This window comes from Synchiropus splendidus, chromosome 7, assembly GCF_027744825.2.
Source record: "Synchiropus splendidus isolate RoL2022-P1 chromosome 7, RoL_Sspl_1.0, whole genome shotgun sequence".
NCBI classification, from domain to species: domain Eukaryota; kingdom Metazoa; phylum Chordata; class Actinopteri; order Syngnathiformes; family Callionymidae; genus Synchiropus; species Synchiropus splendidus.
This window is the reverse complement of record NC_071340.1, coordinates 17,935,862-17,959,973: the sequence shown is the minus strand read 5'-3', so window position 1 is coordinate 17,959,973 and position 24,112 is coordinate 17,935,862. Positions and strand designations below refer to the sequence as shown.

The 24,112-nt window shown below is 49.8% G+C and overlaps 2 protein-coding genes across 2 annotated transcripts in view; both read left to right on the top strand.

Moving 5' to 3' along the window:
* ksr2 (kinase suppressor of ras 2) overlaps window positions 1–5,091 on the top strand; it is a 66,199-nt gene extending 61,108 nt beyond the window's left edge. The window contains exon 21 of the mRNA XM_053870655.1: window positions 1,252–5,091. Within this exon, the coding sequence (XP_053726630.1) occupies window positions 1,252–1,258 (7 nt within the window). The 3' untranslated portion in view covers window positions 1,259–5,091. The remainder of the gene's footprint in view (window positions 1–1,251) is intronic.
* A 6,128-nt stretch (window positions 5,092–11,219) lies between these two features.
* Window positions 11,220–24,112, top strand: part of nos1 (nitric oxide synthase 1 (neuronal)) — a 32,767-nt gene continuing 19,874 nt past the window's right edge. Inside the window, exons 1-4 of the mRNA XM_053870645.1 lie at window positions 11,220–11,425; window positions 15,498–16,273; window positions 20,654–20,756; window positions 23,533–23,667. Coding sequence (XP_053726620.1) covers window positions 15,564–16,273; window positions 20,654–20,756; window positions 23,533–23,667 — 948 coding nt within the window. The 5' untranslated portion in view covers window positions 11,220–11,425; window positions 15,498–15,563. The remainder of the gene's footprint in view (window positions 11,426–15,497; window positions 16,274–20,653; window positions 20,757–23,532; window positions 23,668–24,112) is intronic.

Here is a 24,112-nt window from a genome sequence, read left to right as displayed (position 1 = left end):
CGTGCGTCTCCCAGAGGAGCCAGATCAGAGCTGCGGGGTCGTCTTTATTGGTTTACGGCCGCCCACCAGGACTATTGTGCTGGAGATGCACTTCATTACAGCTGGGTTTGGAAGGCAGACACATGAAAGGAGTATCCTGGAGGTTCAGCTCTGCTCGGCTGAAAACCGCGCCAGCAAGGAGCCACCTCAGCCATCACCCGATTCACGAGCAGATTACTGAGTAACACACCCCGATGTTGACTGGCTCGACTCCCTGACTCGAGTCAGTGACTGGCTCTTGTGCTGAGAAGTTAAACCTGGTCGGTGGTCGGAGCGACTCCACCCTATGATGTAAAGGACCCATTCCTGCCACATGCAGGAAGCTAAAGACTTGAAAGTAGCAAGTCCGAGTCGGCGGAAGACCAGAGCTGTGACTCACAGGTTACTGTTCAGGGGTCAACACGTCTGAAAATGCCCAGCACCATGCGGGAACGTGGTCACAGCCTCGGAGCGGCTGACTGTCCGCCCGGCAGCGGCTCGGTAAGTCCGCGCTGGCCTGAACCGTGCGCTCCAAAAATAGAGCTTATATAACAAAAGAGAAGAGAGGACGTGACCTCGCTGCTCCCTGCGGCAGGCCCGCTTCTGCCCCGCTGTGTGCGTCGACAGCGCCACTTAGACGGGCCGCGACCCACTGAAGAGCCGCGTAGCTTCCGTCCCGCTCCTCACACACCAGGCCAGAGACTATTTACAGCCTGTCTAGATGCTTTCTAAATTTAGAACCGGATGTCAGTGCAGGTCCTCGTGGTGCAGTATTTTAAACTCACATTAGCAAGTGAGATTAGTAACCCGAGTAGGTTAATCAAGTCTGTGGCTGACGACGTCCTCGCACTGCAGCGCTCAGGATTTTAACGGAGGTAAGAAATGCTAATGAAGGCGCCGCTCTGAGGAAAGCGAGAGCACGATGGGAGCGCTGATGTGGGCGCTGCAACAACCAGTCAGACTAGCAGCCCAACTCAAGAGACTGATCTAGTGACCATCGTACATGCAGAAGTCTTCCTGGAGTTGTCGACGTCGGTGCCTCGAGGTTACCTGGCAACCGCCGACCACTCCAGGAAGCAACTCGCCTCATTTACCAGCTTGTTTTCATTTCAAAGCCGCCAGCAGTCAGAACAGAGAGTGGAGCGACGCGCTCCTTTCTAAGGCCACGGCCGAGGAAGTGTTCTGTCGGGTCTCCAGCGTTAACCATGTCTGTGTTCTCCCTTCCTGCTGCAGGCTGTGACCCAGGCGACGACGGGACAGCTCTGCCCTCCACCACGCCCGCTGCCCTGCTCTCCTGGAACTCGAAACAGGACCCTTTCGCGGTCAGAACTTCAGTTCGACGAGCTGACTCTCAGAGAGGCCTTTCCTCCGCTCTATGCCTGAAGCCCCTTCGCTCCCAAACGTCCTCGCATTTCTGTGTTGCACCACGCTCATCAGTCTGTCGGGAAGGTTCCAGTGTGCGATCCCAGAGTGATCCTCGTGTCCACACAATGTGGCTCTGCAGCAAGTCGCCAGTTTCTCACTTTTATTAGTCCTACTCTCAAGTGCTTATTGTTGCTAGGTAACAAAACCAGCTTCCAGGGCTGCGTCTTAACTCATGCTGGTGCTGTGAATGTTGTGGCCCTCCATCGTCACGGACCGCCGTGACATTTGGAATGTCAATGAAAGCAAATACAGCTTCATCGGGACGGGAAATCCAACTCAGAGGACGTCTCATCCAAACACAAACCAGGGACGGGGCTGACATTTGTGGAGCCTAGAAGGTTGTGTGGCGGGTGAATAGTGGCGCTGGCGGAGGCAGGAGGAGAGAGAGCTGCTGGGGTCAGAGGTAGCGCTGTGCACATCTGACCACGCTGGCTAGTACATGTTCGACTGGACGACACAAACCCGTAATGATGGCACTCGGGCGTAAGCCCGGCTGCGGCACAAGGCTTCAGGTGAAGCCACGTTTGTGACCACAGTTTTGGGCAGATGAGGCTGAGATGAGACTGTTGTGGTCCAGACCCCCTGCCGAGAGCAGGATCGAGTCCGAAACTGAATCCAGACCACAGAAGTCAGTTAGTTTTACAGACACTATTATTCCTGATTACAAAATAAACAGCGGCCATTTTTTCTAGAGTAAACTAGCCCTGAAAATGCTTTCATTGGATCAAATGAGTCCTTTGTTCTTGGTTCAGGTCTTGGTCTCCACACTGTCCATCAGTTTTGTTGAGTTCCAGACATCCTCACTCAGTACCTGGCTCCGGCACCCCTTGATGCCAGCCGCTGACTTCCCCACAGAAAGAGCATGAAGCTAACGCACATAAGAATGATGAAATGAGCATGAAGGCGATAAATAAGCGCTAGCTCCAGGATGGACACACAAGTCCTCAGGATGAACTACGAGTCTGTTGCACCAGAGTCAGGCAACCAAGCAAAAAAAAAAGCTCAATAAATTCATACCATCATCGACCTTCAGACTCCGAAACTTCTCAATTTACATGCGTCGCCATGGCAACCAGCCCACATCAGATCCGAACCGGTCAATCTGCCGAGACACAAACCGGGCCGGACGATGTTCACCAGTGGCGAGGCCCACACAGAGTCTTGTGCTGATTGGACGGATTTCAGTCGAGTGTTTCTCTGAGAGCAGACGCGACTCGCCCTTCTGTTTATCACCCAAACACCACTTCATTCTGGATTGATTGGGCAACCTCACAAACTGCCTCTCGTTCGTTTCAATATTTTCTGCAGCAATCAGCGTCAACAGCGCCGACCTTTACGCCAGAGGAAACACTTTTAATTACAGATTAGAGTTGGCGGGTACTTTGACAAGAGCGCCCCCTGTAGCGCCACGCCTGGGGCGTCGGTTCTAAGCTGGTCATAAGGCTGAGCACAACTAGGGATGATGTCGTGGTAGACCAGAACCAGGTGTGGGTGGGCCTACCCTACTTGTTCAGGGACCTGGCCCATGGACCTGGCGGCGGGTTGTGCTGACGCGTGGGCGATGATCCGACCTGTGCTGACTTCAGAGCGCTCAGGTCGGTCTCTCGCCGGGCCCATAATCCCGGCTCTGAGCTGGCTGCGTCAAAAGAAAACAGGAAAATGAGTCATAATCTGCTCTCTTTGTTTTGAAACAAATGTTTTCGAAACACAAGCTGAAAAAGAATGATAGTCACGAGGGTCCGTCCAGAGTTGAAGGTGGCGGAAGTGCCCTAAGCACCAACAACCTCGGTCCGTTGCAGGCCGCATCCTGGGTCGAGCTAGCTCCCGCTGACTCAAGCCCTGCTCTCATGACGCCTGCGTGAGTGTAGGCAGAGGACAAACGCTGCTAGAGCACTTCTCCCTCTCACCCTTCCTACATGCCTGTGGAGATCAAACACGGTGGCAGAACATCAAAACCAAGGAGAGAAATTGGGCTCATTGACAGAAAAAGGAAGCCAGCTGTTCTTCAGAACCCCTGCTCGCCTGATTCCCCTCCAGCGCCACAAAGATATTTTCAGGTCACAAGGATAAGAAGCCAGCTCAGATGGGGGAAGCCTGAGTCAGAGTTCTGTGAAGCAGCGACACTCATTGCACCATAAACCCGCGTTCACCACAGCCAACTTCGACGAATGTAGATCGGCTCGATAACTTGAAGCCTGAAGAACTATGAAAGCTCCCCAACAGGATAGCTCTTGGATTGGCACTAGCTCGTCCTGTAATCTACTAGCTCGAACATGCACCCTTTAGCAAGTCGAGTCAAGTGTGGGGCGCCAGGAAGCTCGCAACAACAAGTTGTTGGCAGGAAATGAAAGGCACCTTGGTAGTGAAGCTCATGCCCTCTCGGCTTGGTAGTCTGTGAAGGGCCACGCGGTTATTATTTTAGCAACTCCGTAGTGATGAAGGTGGTGCGAGAACCAGTTTGACCTGGCATTGACTCGGTTCAGGCAACGCGATTGACCGGCTGAGTCACATTGAGGCCTAACACAGACTTGGCTACACCAGAGAGGATGTTGGACTTGACCTTGTCTGAGTTGTCAGCGACGCGTCAGCTTCATCGCCGCCCGAGCTTGTCTGCTGCGAAGAGCCGCTGGGATGAAGGTTAGAACTCAGCTAGCTTGAACCGGCTCCCTTCAGCTAGTCAAGTCTGAGTCAGTGGTGGACAGCCGCAGCTGCTAGCTCGAGTTGGAGATCAGGTTCTTCATCATCACGATTCACGACAGTTGAAACATCTCTGCGATGGTGGAGCACTTGGATCATGTATTGGAAACATAATCTTCAAGAGTTAATTTTTTTCTTTTTTTTTACTGCACAAACATATTTTTGAATCTGCAGCATCACCTGCTACATGTTGCTCAGTTTTATTTAAACAATTTCCCAGTTTTACATACATTGTTCTCCATACAGTTATGTATGTTTAATTTCAATGTTATTTTCAGTCTTTGTTTTGCGTTCAGTATTTTTTTAACAGGTTTTAAACAAGTAATATAATCCAAGTTATTAAAAAGCGTTTTTCAACTCTGTCATGTCAGCATTTTTAATGAATGAATTCATTTCACAGCGTTTTAGCAGGCAGAGTTGTCATTATAAATCAGTGTTATGATCATTGACACATAAACATGCTCTGACCTCGAAGGCGACTCCTCACACAAGTTTCCATAATTCCATGTTGCGGCTGACAGACCATCTCAGAGACTTCAGCTTTCAAAACTGTTCGACACCGAACTCCACCAAGGGCTCTTCACACTTGCAGAACTGTTTCACTTCGACAGAAACGAGTCACACGTACGCATGACAAAACCGACCCCAGAAAGTCCAGTCGTCCCGAAGTAAGTGACAAAGCTGCCAGACACCGTTTTACCTGCTCAACAGCTCCACCATGGCTAATCCCCTTTAAACCGCACCCTCGCTCACTTTCTGCTCCAACACTTTGTCACGATGCGAAAAGGCGACCCGGCCGTTCCTTCTAGCATCCTGACGTCCCGAATCTCATCATCCTCATCCATCATGATGTCATCAGCCTGACACACTCGCGATGCTGCCCTCGCTCCTCTGTAAATGGCTGTACAGTCCGATTTATAAAAGTTTTCTACGACCTGAGAAATGATTTAGTTTCTGCTGTTTCCACTGAATGTTGCAATTTGCAAGCCTTGTTATAAAGTTTGTGTTTTTTGTGAGACATTTTGGGTTTGTTAACCGTCCAGAAAACTGAATAAAACATTTGAAATGAAGCCAAACTCAGGCTTGGTGATTTATCAGCTCTTTGGTCGGTAGCTCTGGAACCAGGGCCCAGTCTGTTGGTGTGGCAGTGTGAAGGTAGGTTCATGCTTTACGAACCTCATTTTCAAAGCTCAGCAGGTAGTGATGATGGTCTAAAAACAATATGAGGTTTCATTGATAGATAGAGTGATAGAGTCGACAGTCCAGTGGCCTTGGAAAATACAGCTGTTTCATGAAACCTCATCCACTCGTCATTCGCTCACACCAAACACCATCTCAGCGACAGAAGCCAGAGGAGGACAGTGGAGATGCGGCGCCACAAACTGTTGCTCTGCGATGACAGCGTTGCGGCTGCCTCTCCAAACCACTGTGTTGACGCCCCACCAGCGCCAGCTGCTACACCTCAGTGGTGCCTCAGAAGAGGCACAGGAAACTCCACCTGAAATAGTTGGAGGTTGGAACTTGAACTTCAAAGCTCAAAAGATCTGGAGATTCGATCAAAGCCTCGGCTGGAGCCGAGCATCCGGTCTGGAACCTGGTCTGCCGCACATCAGTGCACCACTTTCAATCACCAATAGCCTGAGACGCCGGTGCCGCCATGGTCCAATGGTGTGCGTACGCACCGCAGCTGTGCAGGTGGTGGGCATATAGACTCGGGATTCAACAAGGACCCACAGGGTTTCTCTGAGAAACCTGTTAACAAAATATTTCCGTCATCATTGAGGAAACCGATACAGTTCAGAACACACCTGGCCTTCCGCTCAACTATTGTTTCCTGCATGATCCGCCTTTGGTTTCCAGCTCTGAAATTAATTCATTAAAATGTACTTGCCAAACCCTTTTTGAGTTTTTGTCAACCAAGAAAAAAACTAAAATGAGACGAAAACCAGGAAATGTTTTTGTCCAGCCGATGTCTTTTGGCTTCAGTTGAGCTCCTCCTCAGCACCTGAGCAGGTTCCACGCTGAGAGTTGCACAACAAAGGCAAAAGCCACAGAGTCCGATTGTAGCAGGTTCTCCCAGGTTACATGCAGATGAGAGTGAACCAAACTGCTGAGTGCACTGAACTCTTCAGTGTTCCACCAGTACAGTAAGAGAGCAGATTCAGACCATTGTACTCTACTCTGTACACAGCGATCACACAGTGTACCTTATCACGTGGTCAGTTTTATAGTTATATTCTGACTCTAGGAGGGCCACATGAACCAAGGGCCGCGTTTGGCCCCAGGGTGGCACTTTGCCCAGGTCAGCATTAAACCTGCAAATCACTTCCTCTAGTCTTATGAGAACTAAGAATATAAGTGACCAGATGTGAAGTTGAGGACAAATCTACATCTGCTGACCAGTATTGTCGCGAGCTGATTTCAGGTTTGTCTTGTATTGTGTAAAGGGAATAGATTGATTATATTGTGTGATACTAATGAAGTACAGGGGACACATGGTGCACTTGTCTCTGCAACGTGAGTATGTCTTAATCAAACGTTTGCAGCGTGTGCAGAATTATATACAGATCTGCAGAAGTTGACTAATCGATGGAGAAACTGACGTCCGCACTCAGGATGGCCCGCTGACCCGACCAAAAAGGAGAACAGCAACCACCACCTCGAAACCGCCAACACCCAAGTGGAAAGTTACTGAAGACAACACCCTGAATAGTATAAGAAGGAGAAGTGGTCATCTCGATGTGTGCTTCTACTGGTGTCTGACCTGTAAGTCACGACTCTCGTTGTGCTGCAGACTCTACCCAGAGAAGAGCCCGGATCGATCTGTATTTTGCCTTGGCTGATTGTTTGCTACGCTGAGAATAAACCAGACTGATTATTGGTATGTTGAAGCTTCTTTATTGACAACCACCTGGAACAACGGACACAATTGGTAGGAAGAGTTAACGGCGAAGGCATCGAACTATTTCCTACATGTGTCATGTGGAATCAGCATAGACCGAGGAAGTTACACCCACAGTGGCACCTCTCGATGGTGTATGATGTTATGAGACCGCCTTCACGTCTGAGGAGCAGTTTCTTTACTTCCACAGCAGCAGCACATCTCCCAGTCCTGCCTCAGCTGTTAACATTCACAGCGAATGTCCGAACTTAGCTGAAGTAATGCAATAATTTGAGCCGTCATGTGACCGTGCTCACAGACCTGAGATTAAAAAATACCTTCTGCTGTTCACCTCTGCGTCAGTCTTTCTGCTCCTGGTTCAAATGGAAGACAGTTTCTCCCAAATGGGTGTGAGACAACCGACGAGTTCTCTGAGGAGAGAAGTGGTTTCCATGCTGGCGGAGAGGAACAAGTCAGCGCTCGACAACATAGCATTAAAGATGGCGACAGTGGAAGCGAACTTGTCGCATCAGACCTTCCCTCAAATGATGACATAAGGTCTCCCAGGGTGGGAAATCCTCCCTGGAAGCTCCATGCTCGCTCTAGGTTAGGATGGCCAGACGGTTCGTGGAGAGGAGAAGACAGTGTTGGACCCAGGATGTTGGAGATGAAGGAGAGCCACCAGTGAGGGTGATGATGATGAGGTCACTCCCTCACCAATGACCTGAAGTGGAGTTCAACTCCATGCTGCGAACAGAATCTCTGCTCTCCACAAAACCTGTTGGGACAGCCCCAGCTGTCAGGAATGTTCCGCCATGATTGATGTCACAAGCAGGTTTAATTAATCGCACACTCTTTTTTGGACTACTGCCTCCAACACGCCCTCCGCTCAACCTATGGAATCGACCGCCTTCAAAATACCAGTTACAAAACCAGCACATCCCCAGCAGGCTTGTGTATTGCTGTCATCACGACGGCCCACATCCAGTGGTTCCTCCCATACAGCGCCAACTGGTTAACTCTTTGTCAGCGGTTTTAGAAGGACAGATACCATAACAGGTCCAACTGCTGAATCTAAGCCCACAGTACTGCAGAACTGCAGCACTGCTAATTTAAAATACTTACACAGTTACACTTACACAATTGACAGTTGATAGTTACTACTACTACTACTACTACCAACCTCAGTACATAGTAGCGAGGGCCGATATCAGCTGAAAAACAAGGATCGCCTGTCATCCGACTGCATCTAAAACCTCCAATAAGAAGTTTATTTTCCACTCCAGAACTTCAAGACAATAGCCATGAAATATCAGTGGCAATACCATCAAGCTCTGAAAGCTCCCGCAGCTGCTGGGGTTCAACCGTTTTGCTATTAGAACAGCAGTCATAGCTCCTTTTCTTTTGCTAGTGTAGTGTGTGTAATAATAGTAATGGGAGCACTGCATGTACCACAACTATGCGGAGTGTTTGTTGGAGTGGTAAACTTGTATTTCCAGTAGAGTTGGAGAAGTTAGTTTGCATGATATGATGTCTTTGCCGTAATGATCATAAGAACATCCACCTGCAGCTGCCAACATTTTCAACTTCGACCTTGCAATCTCTTGGCAAAGATTAAGTCAATTTTTCATCTGAATCTTGGGGGAAGAATGGATATACATGCCAATAATAACAGATTGTACTGCCAGAGCTGCAGGGGCTCCAGGGTGCGTGACACTGGGTCACCCCCAGAGCAGCACCCTCATGGTGGCATGGTGTGTGTGTCAGTTGTTTCTCACTGCGCACACAGCTGGACGTCACGCATGTCGCAGGATGATCACACCACAGTTTAATCAAGGACAAACATATATTTGTTTTTGGACCGTTGCCTTGAACACACCCGCGCCTCAACCTATGGGAATGATTACCTTAGAACTCCTGTTACATAACCGCCAAGCCCCTCAGAAGAGACGCGGGCCCACATCCAGCCGCCCCTGTCTAAACTCGTCAACTTCAGGGTTTTTTTTTTCGGAGTAAAGTTGCGATAACAGCACCGACTAGTGAACCCAATCCCACAGTATTGCAGTACAACTAATATTGCATCAAACACTCAGCATACCTAACTGGTACAACGGCTGATGTTGGTGCTACAAGTAATACTACAAGCTTCCCTCTGACCAATCCAATCCTCCATCATGGAGCTCGCTGCCTGGATGGAAAACACTCCTCCGACCCGAGGTCAGGGTCCGGCGCTCCAGGTCGAGTCTTCTCAGTGAGGAGTGGATATGTGTCTTCTGTCCTGACACACGCAGAAGGACACGGCCGTGGAGGGTGAGACGGGAGAACACAGCGCAGGTCGCAGGGGATCATGGCTGGGGAAGGACAGAGCTGATGAACGTGCCAGGTGAACTGCAGATGAAGAAGAGTGAAGCTCTCACAGAGGCGAGCCCTTGAGATGAGACTGTTGCTGCCTCAGACTGATCCTGTGTCCTCTGAAAAAAAGTACAGTTGACTTTGTCTTCATTAGCCAGGTCATTCTTCATCACCTGTGTTTCCAGAGGAAATTGAAATGTCCAGCATCCTCACTCTGTCTCCTGTCCGTCAGTCTGTCTGTCTCTGAGACGTGCCATTCAAACCATCGCTCCGCTGGAGTCAGGCACTGGGTGGAAGTGGGGACCGAGGCTCAGGGTGTCTTCCTGCGGCTGGGAGGAAGTGGCGTGGTTTGAACCAGGCGCTGTGTCGAGGCTAAGCAGCAGCTTAGCACACTGATCCACATGTGGTCAGCTTTATGAGCGGGCAGATGGTCGCACTCAAGCAGGAAGCGCTCGACATAATGACGGGTGTGTGCGCGCGTTTACCCTCTCAGCGAGGACGTGCTTTTACTAATGTCTGGCTTAGGCTCACTAAAAACAGGAAAGTCAGACCTGCTCTGTGACTCTGACTCCGCCTCCAAAAACTCTAGCTGCTGTGTTGACCGCGCCCAGACTCCAGCTGCAGCGCATCCGCCGGTGCCGGAGTTCTCCACGGCTGCGTCTGTGGATGTAATTACCGCCGTTCATCAAGCGTCTGAGAGTCCGGTGTTTTCGTATTGCGATGACGCACACACAATTAGCAGGTCTGCAAAGATGAAATCTAAATGTTGCTGTTATTTAGAAACACAGCAAGACACAGGGCCGAAGCGCATGGTCGTCCTCGCACGCTGCGAGCAGCCGAGGACGGTCCACGTCACAAACACACACACGCTGCCCCTGACTCTTGGAACACAAACACCACAAGAGAATGGTGCAATCCAGCATGAACCCCGGTCATTTCTGGGCTTTTCCTTCAGGCACTGGGGTTCTGTGACCCACCTCTTGCCCTGTCTGACAAGCACAGGTTCCATAGCCTCAAGATGGAACCATCAACAAGGAGCATCAGAGCACACGTCTCTCAGGGAAGCGCTGGCAAACTGAAATGCTGGGGCTCGTAACATTGTTGTTAGGTCGAGGAGGTAGCAGATGTAGTAAAGAGGCCCATACTTGCCTCTCCACAGAAACCTCCACCAGCTCCTCACCTGAGGTATCATCTCCCTGCAGAGTCCTGGGACCTCCTCCCTCCTGACAAGAGCCACGTCAGCTGCCTCCTCCTGGATGAGTCTCTACTCGATGACTGAGCTCTCTCTCTCTCAGAGAGTCCAGACAGAGAAACTCTCTAGAGCTGTGACCACAGGTGACAGGAGAAACCAAGCAGTCAGTGGAGAGCTTTGTCTTCTGGCTCAGCTCTTTCTTCAGCAGACACTGAATGACCTTTGATCTCATCCAGACAAAGAGAGGAAAACATTTGTGTGCAACTCCTGCTTAACTGTCAACGTTGAAGCGACTGGATGTTCAGTTCTGTCTTCACCGATTCTTAAGCCAACAGGGTTCCACTCAACGTTGATAAGCAAAGCTAACTCAGAGTGGGAGAACCGACTCGTGACTCATTCTTCGTTGTCTACCACAGACCAACCGAGTCACTTCAGAACCAGGAACTCGGATTAGAAATACTCATGACTCTCTGACTCATTCCAGATGAGTCTTCCTAATAGGTGATTGACGTCTGTAAACCGTACGGAGGAGTTCACCGCTCCATCTGCAGCGAGGATCCGAGACGCTCCCCCCTCGGTGATGGAGAGCTCCAGGAGGAGGGTCCACAGCGCTGAGTGACGAGTCAGAGAATCCTCCTCCGGATCAGTGAAATGCCCGCGCACGGCGTCCCTGGCGCTCGTCACACACTTGCTGCGTATTTAACGGACGCCCCGGTGCGCACCGAGCCACAAGCATGCCTCGTCTCCAGAGAGGCTCACGCTCTTGTGGACGCGCTTTGACTTTGAGAGACTTGTGGTGAGGAGACAGACGCGGAGAGTTCGGACCGCAAGTTTGGGGCGGCAGAGACGCAGCGCTCAGGGTGAGTGTTCGCATCCAGCACCGTGGCCGCGCATTCCTCCAGTGGACGCATGAGAGATGTCACCGCGAGATGCGCTTCATCTTCGCCAAACTTGTTGCTGTGAACCGATACCGATGATTTTAAAAAAGCACTTTTCAAAGGCCGAAATCTCGTTTATGCGCATTTCGAAGTTGAACCATCGCCGAGAGTTGGGTTGCCTTGGTGATGACGGACGGACGACCAGCTCGACGATTCCAGTTTGTTGATGTGAAAAATCCTAAATTGACGTCGAACCGCGCGACCGTCTGGTGCTCCTGACCTCCACCGTTATTCTTTATAAAGTTCTAAAATTAGACGTGGCGACGATGAGCGGGCTGTTGTTCATGGATGGAGGGAGGAAAACATTTTTTCTCCCCACTTCGATTTTGAGCAGTGATTTGGAATCCAGACGGGCCAGAAAAAAAACTCAAATATCACGTGGTTTCCATGCTTCAATGTGTGATATTTGCGATGAGAGTTGGAGATAAAAATCGCGGGGATGATGAAGGTACAATGGAACAGCTGCGGCGCGCACCGGAGATAAACCGGATCCAAATGCACTGATGACAAATATCTGATGAAGAATTCATGTTTAGATTTTTTCAATGGAGAGTGGACTCGTAATTTGACCCCAGTGAGTTCAAAACGCATATACATGTTTATCCTATCCAGTAATTCAGGACGCGAAGCGCACATCTTTATCACAGATCGGGAGGCCAGGTACCAATGATTCAACTCGCCGTCTCACTTTTGAATCGCACACACTGCAGACCGCCGGGTCAGTAGATGATCTTCACCTGTGAAATGCGCTCTCACACCGCGTCAGACCAAAGTTTCCTTCTACCTCTAGAGGATCCTCCAGACCACCTAGTACTGGAGCTGGACCCGGAACAAGAGTCCAGACTGGAGCCTCTGGACTTGTCTTTGATGCCAATGCTGAATCATAAAGAGCAGAAATACATGATCCTGTTTAAATATGAAAACACCATTCCATTTTCACCTTTGCGCGCAAAATAGGAACATAAAAATGGCGATCGTTTCCTGATGTTTAGGAGTCGCTTTTAACAAATCAATTACTCACACGCCTTTAAAATTGCTCCGTTATTTTTAAATAAAATTTCTTATAAATTGTATTCATTAACTAGGATCCTCGCCCTTTGCATTTTTTGTGTCCGGCTTTTTTCACTGATGATAAGCAAAATATATGTTTTACACGTAATTGTATTTGATTTAATTCAACTTTCCAACAACAGGAAGACGACACTGCGGCAGATAGGGGGCCCTCTTGGGAGGCTCATTCCCACCGTTGTGTTTCATACCTCATCGTTTTCATGATCAACAACCTTTGTGTTTCGTTGCAAAACTGACGTCGTTAGCAAAGCTGCGTGTCACATGTCCGCGATGACGTCAACAGGTCCCTCAGAATTTTCGACTCAGGAATGCTTTACTCTCCGTCAGAATCCACCAATACAGACTTATCTATGATTACATGAATGGAAAGCATTTGTAGCGCTCCCTGGAGCGAGCTGTCAAAAATACATAGAAAAAAATGACAGATCTTAATTATGAATTGTGTGTGTAAAAATGTACTTCTCAATATTTACTCATATTAAGATGGCATGGCTCACCGCTGTAGTGTATTTAGAGTTGTTTGACAGGCTTCCATCTTGTCTGTCTTCAACTTGGCTCGGGGGTGGGGTGGGGTGGGGTGGGTTTGGCGTGTCCTTGTGTCACCTCTTGTTGGTCAAAGTCCTGCTGACCCGATGGCCAGCTCTGGAATGGTGTCGAGTGAAATGGATTGCTGACGGCAGTTGACTGTTACTGAGAGACTGAACTCTGTTGCGTGTTACCTGAGCATATTTTCTGTCTCGACGCTAACTTGAGGTTGCTAATTGGGAGCTTAGCGGGGAGTCCAGATGAAAGACTGAGTTCTGTCTGTTCTGTCCATGCGGAGACTCTGACTGTCACTTGGCCTCAGACTCCAGAGCGCGGACTTGTGGTAGCTGTGAGCTCTTCCACAGAACAGCTCCTCATCGACAATGCTACCTGCTAAACTGAACGACTCCGTCCCTTAACACTCGCCCGCAGAGGCCCCATGTGTGGCCCTCATCTGCACGTGGCTCTGAAGTCCTGTTCTGCAACATGACTTCGACATCTTGACTGGAGAAGCCTTGCAGCTTAGGTTGTGCAGTCTCTGTGGGTCGTGGTTAAGCTCTCTGCCTCCATCTGGTGGCTGTGGAATCTAACTGACCTGGTTGATGACTCGCAAGTGTTGGCTCGGCAGATGAGGTCCGTTTGGCAGAGATGCTTTCTGAAATTCAGCAACATTTGATAGTGAATAGCTTTGAACCTGCAGCTGTGAAAATGACCTGTTGGTTCGGGAGTATTTAAAAGGCACATCACCTGGACTAGTGAGGACACGCTGGCAACCCCTCCGGCTGCTGTACCAGCCTCAGATAACTGAAAGAACACAACTAAAGTGTTCGACCACAGTGTGTCTGCAAAACTTCTCTGTTGCTGAGGGCTGCTCTGAATCACTAGCTCCTGGCGCCGCTCGTGGCAGCCATGTTGTTTCAGTGAAAACATGACATGAAAATCACATCATGTTCTGTGGCGCTGTGTTTCCTGCTGACGGTCTTGAGTCCAGCAGCGATGAATGAGGAGAGAAGATGGTCCCAAACATGATGTCATGCATTGGTCCAACCGAGTGGATTCCACTCGGCGCTGCATTTCTCCTCCTCGTCTGGTTGGGAGATTTTCTCATTCTCAGCCAGGCGACACCGCGGCCCACGCAGGCAGCGCTCACAGAAACAGGCCTGCCGAATCCACAGCAGTGATTGAGTGTCTGCAAATGCGACCCGAGCGTTGCTTTTGTTCCCAAAGTTCACATCAAGTGCAGCGGGAAAAGCAACGCGGATGAGATTCAAAGCTGAATGTGGGAGACCGCGATGATGGAACGAAGGCAGATGGTAAGAAACACTGGGTGTTTAAAATAGAAGCAGAGATCCTCTCGACAAACGTAATCCTGACATCTGAAATTTCAAGCCTGGAGCGTTGGACTTGCTGATGAGACTCCACCTGGACACGCTCCTGCCCTGGTTCTGTGTTCCCCTGGAGCTTCCTCCTGTCTGACACAGCGCTGTGATCATGTGCTCTGAGACGTCGTCTGAGCACCTCACGTCTGCTCTTCAAGTCTGACCCACGTCTGGGAGAGCAAGTCAACCTCAGTCCTGACAAGTCACAAGTCAGTTTAAAAAATCCCAGGGACCTCACTCAGTTGACCTCTGATCCAGATGTGAAAATGTTTAAAGAGAAAACTCTCTGGAGGGTGTGGGAGCAGGAGGAGCCCTGAGGTGGGAGGGCTCCTCCTGCCACACAAAAGTCACACAAAAACATACACAAAAACATACATTTTCAAGAGTCCATGAAGATGAAAGGAATAAGACCTCAAATTTGGCTTTTTGGTATTTTCAGTTGTCTAGGTGAATATACATGTATTTGCTCATAATTAATTCTAAAACAAAACTGCCTGAAACTCTATACCTTCCATCACTAAAACATTACTACTAAGTCAGAAAGTAGTGACAGATGATCCTGACGTTTTGCGGGGTCAGAGGGCCAGTGAGGTGGCCAGTAGACAGGGTCAGTTGCCAGGGATCAGAGGAACAGACAAGGTCGAGATTTGACTCCATGAGGCAAGAACTAAGTCTGCACCTCACAGACTAAAGTTCGAAAGAGATTTGATCTGATCTGGACCGGAATCAGTGAAGACCACTTGAGTGACTCACGGGTTCATATGTCTGGGTTATGTAACTGAGTCTGTTGGTAAATCCCCGCAGGGACTTTTGGACGTCATGTCTGCGCTTTGGTGCCAATTTTCCATTTCATATTTATATTTAAATGATCATGACGGAGCAATAATTCAGTTCTCACCTGTGTGCATTCATTTCTTGCAGTTTGGAACATAAATATGACGCTCACTGTTCTTGACAGCGAACCAGAGTTTCCTCCAAAACTAATCGACTCTTCATGTCTCTCTCTTGTTCCTCCACAGAAACCTCCCTGAGGACACCCACCTACTCACTCACACACGACACGCTCGCACACACTCAGCTTCACCATGCAGGAGTCGGAGCCCACCGTGTGTCAGCTGCAACCCAACATCATCTCAGTGCGTCTTTTCAAGAGGAAGGTGGGAGGCCTGGGCTTCCTGGTGAAGCAGAGGGTCTCCAAACCTCCGGTCATAGTTTCGGACCTGATCCGGGGTGGCGCGGCTGAAGAATGTGGTCTGGTCCAGGTGGGCGACATTGTCCTGGCGGTCAACAACAAGCCCCTGGTGGACCTTTCCTATGAGCGCGCGCTCGAGACTCTCAAGAACGTGTCGCCCGAGAGCCATGCTGTTCTGATTCTCCGCGGACCGGAGGGGTTCACCACCCACTTGGAGACCACACTGACTGGGGATGGGCGCCAGCGTACGGTCCGGGTCACACGGCCCACGTATCCAGGCTCCAAATCCTTCGACCACTCTTCCCCGGTCAGTCCCTTCAGCCCTGGGCAGCAGATCCTCAAGGAGCCGCAGCTCCGTGCCATCGAGAACCTTTCCCCTTCCTCCATCACTCACAGCATCCTGCAGAGAGGGGCCATCCAGGGCCAGGACCCCCTGCTGATGAGGGACGAGGGCTCTCGTTTCTACAACGGTCTGGAGGAGAACAACGAGCTGCTGAAGGAGATCGAACCGGTGCTGCGGCTCATCAAGAACAGCAAGAGGGAGATCAATGGAGAAGGCCAGCGGAACGCCGGCAGGAGGGACGCCGAGATCCAAGTGGCCTGGTAACTACTGACCTCATTCTGGCTTATTGATGACTGGCTACCCTCTCTGGTGCCGGCTGGGCCTGACGTCAGACTCGGTGAGGGGAGGTCAGCGACCCGCTTCAGATGTGTCCCCACTCACAACACACTCAGCGTCTGCAGCCAAGCTCACGTTTGCTTTGCTGCTGTCTCATCCTGGAGTCCGACGAAGGCGCTGCGCTGGGGCTTGTTGGTAAACAGAAGTAGGTGGTGTAAATGTGTGTTAATAACGACGCAAATTAATGAGCTGCCAGCGTGTATTTGTGCATTTACATTTGGAGAGTGCTGAGCACTGTTGCCATGGAGCTTCTGACTAGAACACCATGAGCAGTTCTTCGCGGCGCCCAGTCCAGGTCACATGAGCAGTGAGAGGAGAGCGATATTTCAAACCTCTCCTCAGCTATCTGGCCAGTGTTTAGTTCCCCTGTGAAAGATGCAGACCACCTGAGCGTCCTGGCGTCCAGACTCACTTGGCCTGGGTCTGACTGCTCTCACTCCCATACAGGAGGTCAAGGACTGCCCTAGTAAGTCCTGACACCTCATAGACAAACCTGTTTTAGGGCGCCACACTTCTACAGTTCCTCCAAACCCCTTTGACTCCGGTCCCATCGGAATTACTGAGTTGCCCATGTCCAAGTGGACGGGAGCTCAGCAGGCTTCAGGAGGTCCTAACTTCCTCTGGGTCTGAGGATCCTACTGTCCACACTCACAAGTGTTGTGATTTGAGCGGAGCGGGACCCAAATAGACTCACAAGCGACTAGAGGAGCAAGCAATAATATTTACTCAGAACAAAGATTCCAAAATCAAACAAAAAGATCAAAGAGTCCAAACAGAAAGTGTCACCGAACTGGGACATAAAAAAGAAAGTAGAAAGTCCAAACTGAAGGCGTCACCGAATCGAGATCCGAGATCAACGTTACAAACAATAGAAACACGATGGTCAGGAAAAAAAAACACACAACGTACTCACAAAGATAAAACTAGAATCAGAAGAAACAGGAAAAGACACGGAAATCATAAACAGACAAAAGAATAGAAAGAACACTAACTCAAGCATTAGGGAAAAACCAAAAGAACAGAAAACAGCAAACGAGGAGAATGAAACGCGGAAGCCAGTTTACCTAGGAACGAGTAGATTCGATCTGGCACATGTTGCTGGAACCAAGGTGCTTAAGAAAGGTCTGCAGGTGATTTGTAGATGAGTTCCAGCCGTGTGCCATAACCAAAAGGGAAGCTCCAAACAAAGAGGGAAGAGGAGGGAGACAAAAACGCATGTGATACAAAATAAAAGTGAATCATGACAACACGCCTCAATGCCCCTATTAGAGGCTTTTCAACATGGATGGGGGCCCTAAACAGGCCACTGAAGTTTCTGAAGTAAAGGTTCCAGTTGGGTGTCGGGTCCAGCTTGCAGTTGCGTACAGTCGCCTCAGTCGTTTGCTCGTTTTTTCACCGTGGCGTCTGAAACCCAATCAAGCCTGGGATCAATACCTGACAGATCCATACGTGCTCCGAGTGACACATGATGTTTCGGGGAGTTTCTCTGAACTGGTTAACAACAACGGTAAAGACGTCTGCGGCGGATGAGTCATCGTCCGTGGCCCGATGGTGAACATGATTATGAACGATTGTTGCTGTCAGGACCCACAAACACACCGACTTAACACAACTAATGACCCGGCAGGCGAGGAAATCACTTAACTGCTACTTCATAAACACAACAAGTCACTGACACACAAACCAATGGACCAACAAATTCATTAAAAAAAAATGACACAACGGTTCAGTGAGCAATAAATCACCTCACGACACGCAGTGTAATCAACAAATCCATCAACACCACTTCAAACCTCATCAAGTCCAACAATGATGAAGCACTGCCGGACACGGACTGACAATAGATGTGACTCAGTGCAGCAATATCAGTTATGGGGGAAAAAACAACACGAAACGCTGCATTTTTCCCGCATGACACAAGAATGGCAACATAATCGAAGCAACAAAGTGACTCACTTTGAAGCAGACTTCCTCCCAACAGCACACACACAGACTCAGACCGGTTCAGGAAAACGTTTGCTTCCAGCAGCAAGTCACGCGTAGATAGCAAACTCACAGCGACTTGGCTTGTTGAGTGTAGCTATTGGTCTGCTAATGCAAGTTAGTCAGTAGCTTCTGTTGACCAGATTTCAAGTTGCGTGTCATGAACATGTGACCAGCAACAAACTGTTGGATGAGGATTGTCTTTGAACTTTGCGTTTCTAAGTGTGTTTTATAAGCACATTTTTGTTGAATTTTACCTTTGCTTTGTTGCTCTGATGTGCGTTAGCGCAGGCTGTGTGGCTCACATTTCTGGACAAACAACACTGTTGTTACATGGCAACAAACAATTAAGCGGCTAATTTAGTGTCCACATAACAAAACATTCTTCAGTAAATAAACAACATAAGATCAATCTCAAGTTCATAAACACAACAAGCTAAATTTGTGTTTTTAAACAAGGTAAACTCTGCAACCCAAAAACACAACAGGAAAAGAAATAACTAAATAAATCACACAGCATCACATTACTTCAGGACAAAAGAAAGGCTCTAAACAAAACATTAAAATGAACTGATAAATGCAATGCCACATCTGTGTGGTTTCAATCTGAGGGTCAGTGTTGACTTCACCGTCTCTCCAGGGTTGTCCTCGGTTTGCCCCGGGGCCTCCACCCAGCTGAACACTTTACCGAGGAGATGAGCTGAGCGTCCATCTCTCTGTGAGTCAGCCAGCAGGAAACTCATCTCAACGGCACTGCTTCCCTGATTGAGCATGACCGATCCTTTTGTGCCACAGATCAGGGACTCGGTCGAGCCGGCGCGTTGGTTTCTAGACAACAATCTGTCCTTGATCTGTTTGAACCTTTCATCCGCAGGATTCACTCAATTGGCAACCTTTCTGGATGTTTGTAAAGAGCTGGCTTGAGGGTAAAGAGTCAGCGAGACCGGTTTCTGCTGATGGAAGACAGATGGAGCCTGTCAGGGTTAGCGTGAGGAGGTACGAGTGGTGGCGTGATAGTGCTGCAGGATGTTCCCACGCTGGCGGACAGGTAGCGGCTGACAGGGTGCGCAGTGATGGGCGAGTAGGTGCCTGTTTGTCTTCATGTGGACGGTCAGGGCCTCAGTTGTTGTTGAGACAAACACAGCGGCCGTGTGAGTCCTCAGACAGCTCTTGTTTGTTTTTTAATATGGGACTACATTGAGGAGCAGGTTAGAGAGGAGATTCTTTTGATTTTTCTGAGCTTCGATCCGAATGGAGTCGGAAGAGTTCGACCAATCGCATGCCTGTTTGATCCGGGGTCAGGATTAGGGAATATTGAGGCTACTTCTGCATGTGGGTGAGAACATTTGAGAACTGACTGTCTTCACTCGCCGAATCCATGAAGCCATGAGTTGTCCTCCTCTCCTTCAACTCCTCCAACCTTCCTGGTCCAACTCTGTCTCTCCTCTCCACATCTCTCCTGCCAAACTTTGTCTGCCACCTTCTCCTCATGTCCCTCTGAGAGACTCATTTCTGAGCTTCCTCACTGACAGCCTCAGTAGCTTCATGTCTGACTCTCCTGAATCTGACTCCTGAGTCTCTGAAGAGTGTCCAGTAGAACTCTGATGTCACAGTCATCGACCATAGACTGTCGAGTCAGAAAATCAGACAACAAACGTCTCATAAACTAATCACATGAGGGACGTTTCTCAGGCTCCTTGTATGGCAACATAGTGTAGATGGAGTCAAGCTTTGTGGAGATTCCTTCCCTGTCAAACCATCACAGCGCGTCCACTGCGACTGTACATCTGCACAGTTTATTACAGCAAGGAAGTGAAGAGACGGCTGTGTGTTGATGCCCAGGAAAAAAGAAAAGAATTCTACAGACTGGAGAGTAAAGATCTCTCGACAAGAATGATAAGACACAGCTGGAACAGGATCTTGAAATTCATTCTAAAACACGCATTCGATGATGCGAAAGTCATCATTTCAAATGTTTTTCTCTTCAGCTCCCTTTTAATTTGGGATGTATTTTCTCCAAATTGATTTGCTGTCAGGCTGTTTAGAACATTAGAGCAAGAACTTTGGCTCCTGAAGCCCTGCGCTGAGGTTCCTATTCTTTCAATGGAGTTTTGAATCTACTTTAATGGAGTGTCTTTGATTGTTTCACAAAAGCTGAAACATGAAAGGAACACCAGAAGGACCTTGTCTCTGCTCTGAGTTTTAAGATGAAGGATCTGAAAAGTCCCATTTCGACGACGGTGACGGGAGAGCGGCTCCTGAGCCGATCCCGGCGCACACTCCTGACAGCCACTAACCCGTGTGTGTGTGTTTGATTTCAGGGACCTCGGCATGGGAAACGGCACGCTGCCTCAGCTGGCGCCAGATAACGACAGAATGCTGGAAAACATGCCGGTGGTGCTGCACAGCATCGACTCAGACGAGGTAGGACAGATTGTAGTCCTCAGCAGGTCGATGGTGTGTGTGTGCGTCTTCAGTCACATGGCTGCTAAGTGTATCTGGGTAATGAATGTGCGGCTAATCCACAGCGCCGGCGCTTCGGTTCATCCGCAGGCCTGTGTTTGTGCCCTGGACCCGCCGCATCACCTCGCCATTAGATCCTTGCAGCGACAAGCTGGTGCGGCTCTCAATCCAGCTTATGCTGCGGCGGGTGTCGGTCCGGTCACAGGTCTGAGTGTCCGTGAGCCTGCCGTAATCCGCCCACTTGTGATGTCACCATCAGCCTGACCGGATGGAAGCTGAAAGCTCATCTGCACTCTCGTCATCAAACCTCGGGAAAGTGTGTGAAAGTGCGGCGGGGGTTGGTGGATGAGGCCGGCTGATCCACGCGTGAGATGAGAAGCCATATGGCAACCTTGGGAGTGAGTGATTAGACCGGAGGTCTGTGAGCTCCGGCTCATGGTGTGCAGGACACGTTGCGATCCACCGTCGTTCAGAAGATCTCACGACCTCTTCAGGAACAATTTCCTGAGAGACTTAAGAGTCGGCGAGTCAACACCAGAAGGTGACCTCCACTCGGTTTCCAGAACTGTCCCGGGCAGATCTCAGTCAAATGAGAGTCTGTCCTCTGCACTGGTCGGACTCTGAACAGAGTCTAGGCCAACGGAAACAACAGTAGCAAACCGGACTTGACTCCGCCTGGAGAGGCGGGCACAGAGTTGGCGAGTGAAATTTGTCTGGACAACTCGACTGAAGACACGGGAAATGACGGGCAAAAAGTGTCCAAGTTCTGCAAGTCAACAGAGTCAGCCACTGATGAGATGCCAGACTTGCGCACACTGCCCCCAGATGGCTGGTGTCCATATTGAAAAACGGGACTGAAATGTGAAGGCACAAGCGTGAGGTGGCACTGAGACCCTCTTCAGCGATTCTACTTGGTTCCCCTCGGCCTGGGAACATCTGCACACCTCACATTAGAGAGCCACGTGGGCTTGAGACCCCCCCGCCCCAACTCAAACCAACTCTGGCAGCTTCTGTACAGTTTATAAAAGCCACACAGACCAACAGTGTAAAGGTCTACTCACATGAGGATGTCTGGTCGAGAAGTCACATCAGAGAGCGAGGAGACTTTGATGAAATTATCTTCATCACATTAGATTCAATTAGCTCCATCTCCGCCCGCGACATCCACACCTCGTGTCCTGGGGTGGGGGGGGCACACGAGTGCTAGGCCATGAAGCGTTGGAGTGGCTGGGTCTGCTGGCTGCAGACGGGCGGCTCAAAGAGCTAAATGATCTGCCACGATTAAAAGAGCAGAGACGAGACACTCTTCATCTGCTGTTGTTTTCATCAGTCGAGACGGAGACCACAGTTATTCAGGAATTCATGACTGCACAATAGTCCAGAGTGAGGTTCTGAAGACTTGCGACCTATAAGTCAGCAGTTCTGCTCCTGGTTCTCCTTGTCTCACACATCAGCCCTGGGTCTTCATCCCACCTCAGTTCTCTATCAGAACCACCCTTCAGGTGTGGCCCATCCTTGGCTCAGAGTGTGATAGTGTTATGGAAGATGCAGACCATGGCTTGGTTCTTCTTGTCCTGGTGTTACAGTCCTGGGTGGTCCAAGCGTCTTGTGTTGAATGGATGCTAACAGGGGTGCAATAGGGGACTGGTGGACAGGGAGCAGGATCCAGATGGTCCAACAATTCTGGAGGGTTCCTCTACAGAGGTAATGGATGCCAGTCAAAACTGGTGTGTTAGCAAGGCAAGATGCGGGTCTGCATCCTGTCAGTGCTGACTCAGACAGTGTCAGGACCGTTTCATCCTCACTTGTCTGTCACTCGGGTCAGTTTGCCAGGACGACTGAGAAGTGTCAGTCGTTGGTTGCGACATGGTCAGAAGACCAGCAGGAAGCTTGAGAGCAAAGCTCACTTTCAGCTTTTGAGTGGAAGGAGTCAGAGATGTGTCTCCAGCTTCAAGTCAACCACTTACATCCAATTTCCCGAGCTTGTTCAGCAGAGGGTCTCTTTATGGAACACTGACTGCCTTTCCTGTCAACAACCTCAGTGATAACAACGCATTGAGTCACACGCCGAGTTCCCTCGCAGTCGGAGCTCCGGCACTCAGAGACCTGACTTCTTCCCTCTCCGCGTGCATTGAATCAAAGTCAGTTCACTCACCACCGGCCGCTCTGAGGGACTCGGCAACAGAGGCTGGGCACAGTTGGTATTAATGCTGCAACCCAAAGAGCGCCGTGATTGTGGCGCTTTTGTTTCCAGGCCGCCATTAGCCTGGCGCCGATCAAGGCGAGCGCCGTCCAGGGATTGATTGCTCTGATCTTCCTCCGCAATCACAGAGGGTTTTTTTCTCCCGGGAATTCATGCTGCCGACCGTGGGGGTTCAATTGTTGACGTTTGTCATTCAATAGCGCCACTATTGGAGAAGCTCAGTGTAGCCGGTGCGAATCACTGATTGGAGTGAGCCTGGAGGGAAAATGATGCGCTGGAAGCAGGTTTCTCAGCCACTTATGTCAAGTTACAGTCAGACGGAGTCAGACTCAGATTCCACCTTATGTGTGTTTCCTCTGGGCGATCGGGTCTCCAGCCACAGTCCTATAGGCCGAACGACTCTCCATTGTCTACAGGGGAGGTGGTCCTGCGACTGGGTGGCAAACTCTGTCTGGTGTCCCCAGTGTCTCAACCCAACCAGCTGGGACGGGCCCATGACCCAGTTCTTCGTTCTGATGTTTGCTGTGTTCGCAGATGGCTGACGGCAGGACTTCGCCCACCAAGACGCTGCAGAACGGAAGTCCGTCCAAATGTCCTCGCTTCATCAAGATCAAGAACTGGGAGTCCGGGACCGTCTACAGTGACACGCTGCACCACAGCTCCAGCAAGGTAGCACCTGACGGATCTGACTCATCTGCTTCTGCCAGAGTTAACCCTGGCGTTCCACAAGGTTCTGTTTCAGGTCCCATTCTGTCTTCCATCTTCACACTCCCTCTTGGCCAAGTCCTCCACAGTTTCAGGAGGAACCCCTGTGCTGCTCTGAAGCACCCAGTGATGATACCCGTGTAACAATGTTAGCATCCCCCGCGCATCAAGCTAATTAGCTCCCTCCAATACAACATAATTAAATGTACCATCAGGCTGGTGCTTGAAATATTTATTTACCTGTTATTGTTTGGTTCCATTATTGAGTTGAGAAACTCCACCATCGCTCACATGATAAAAATACACCGGAGCTGTGTGCTGTTCCGTCCAGTTGCCTGGCAACCGTTAAACAACCCTGGAAGTTTGCTCTGCTCGCCTCTCCTTGTGCTTCAGTTGGGAAATGTCTTCA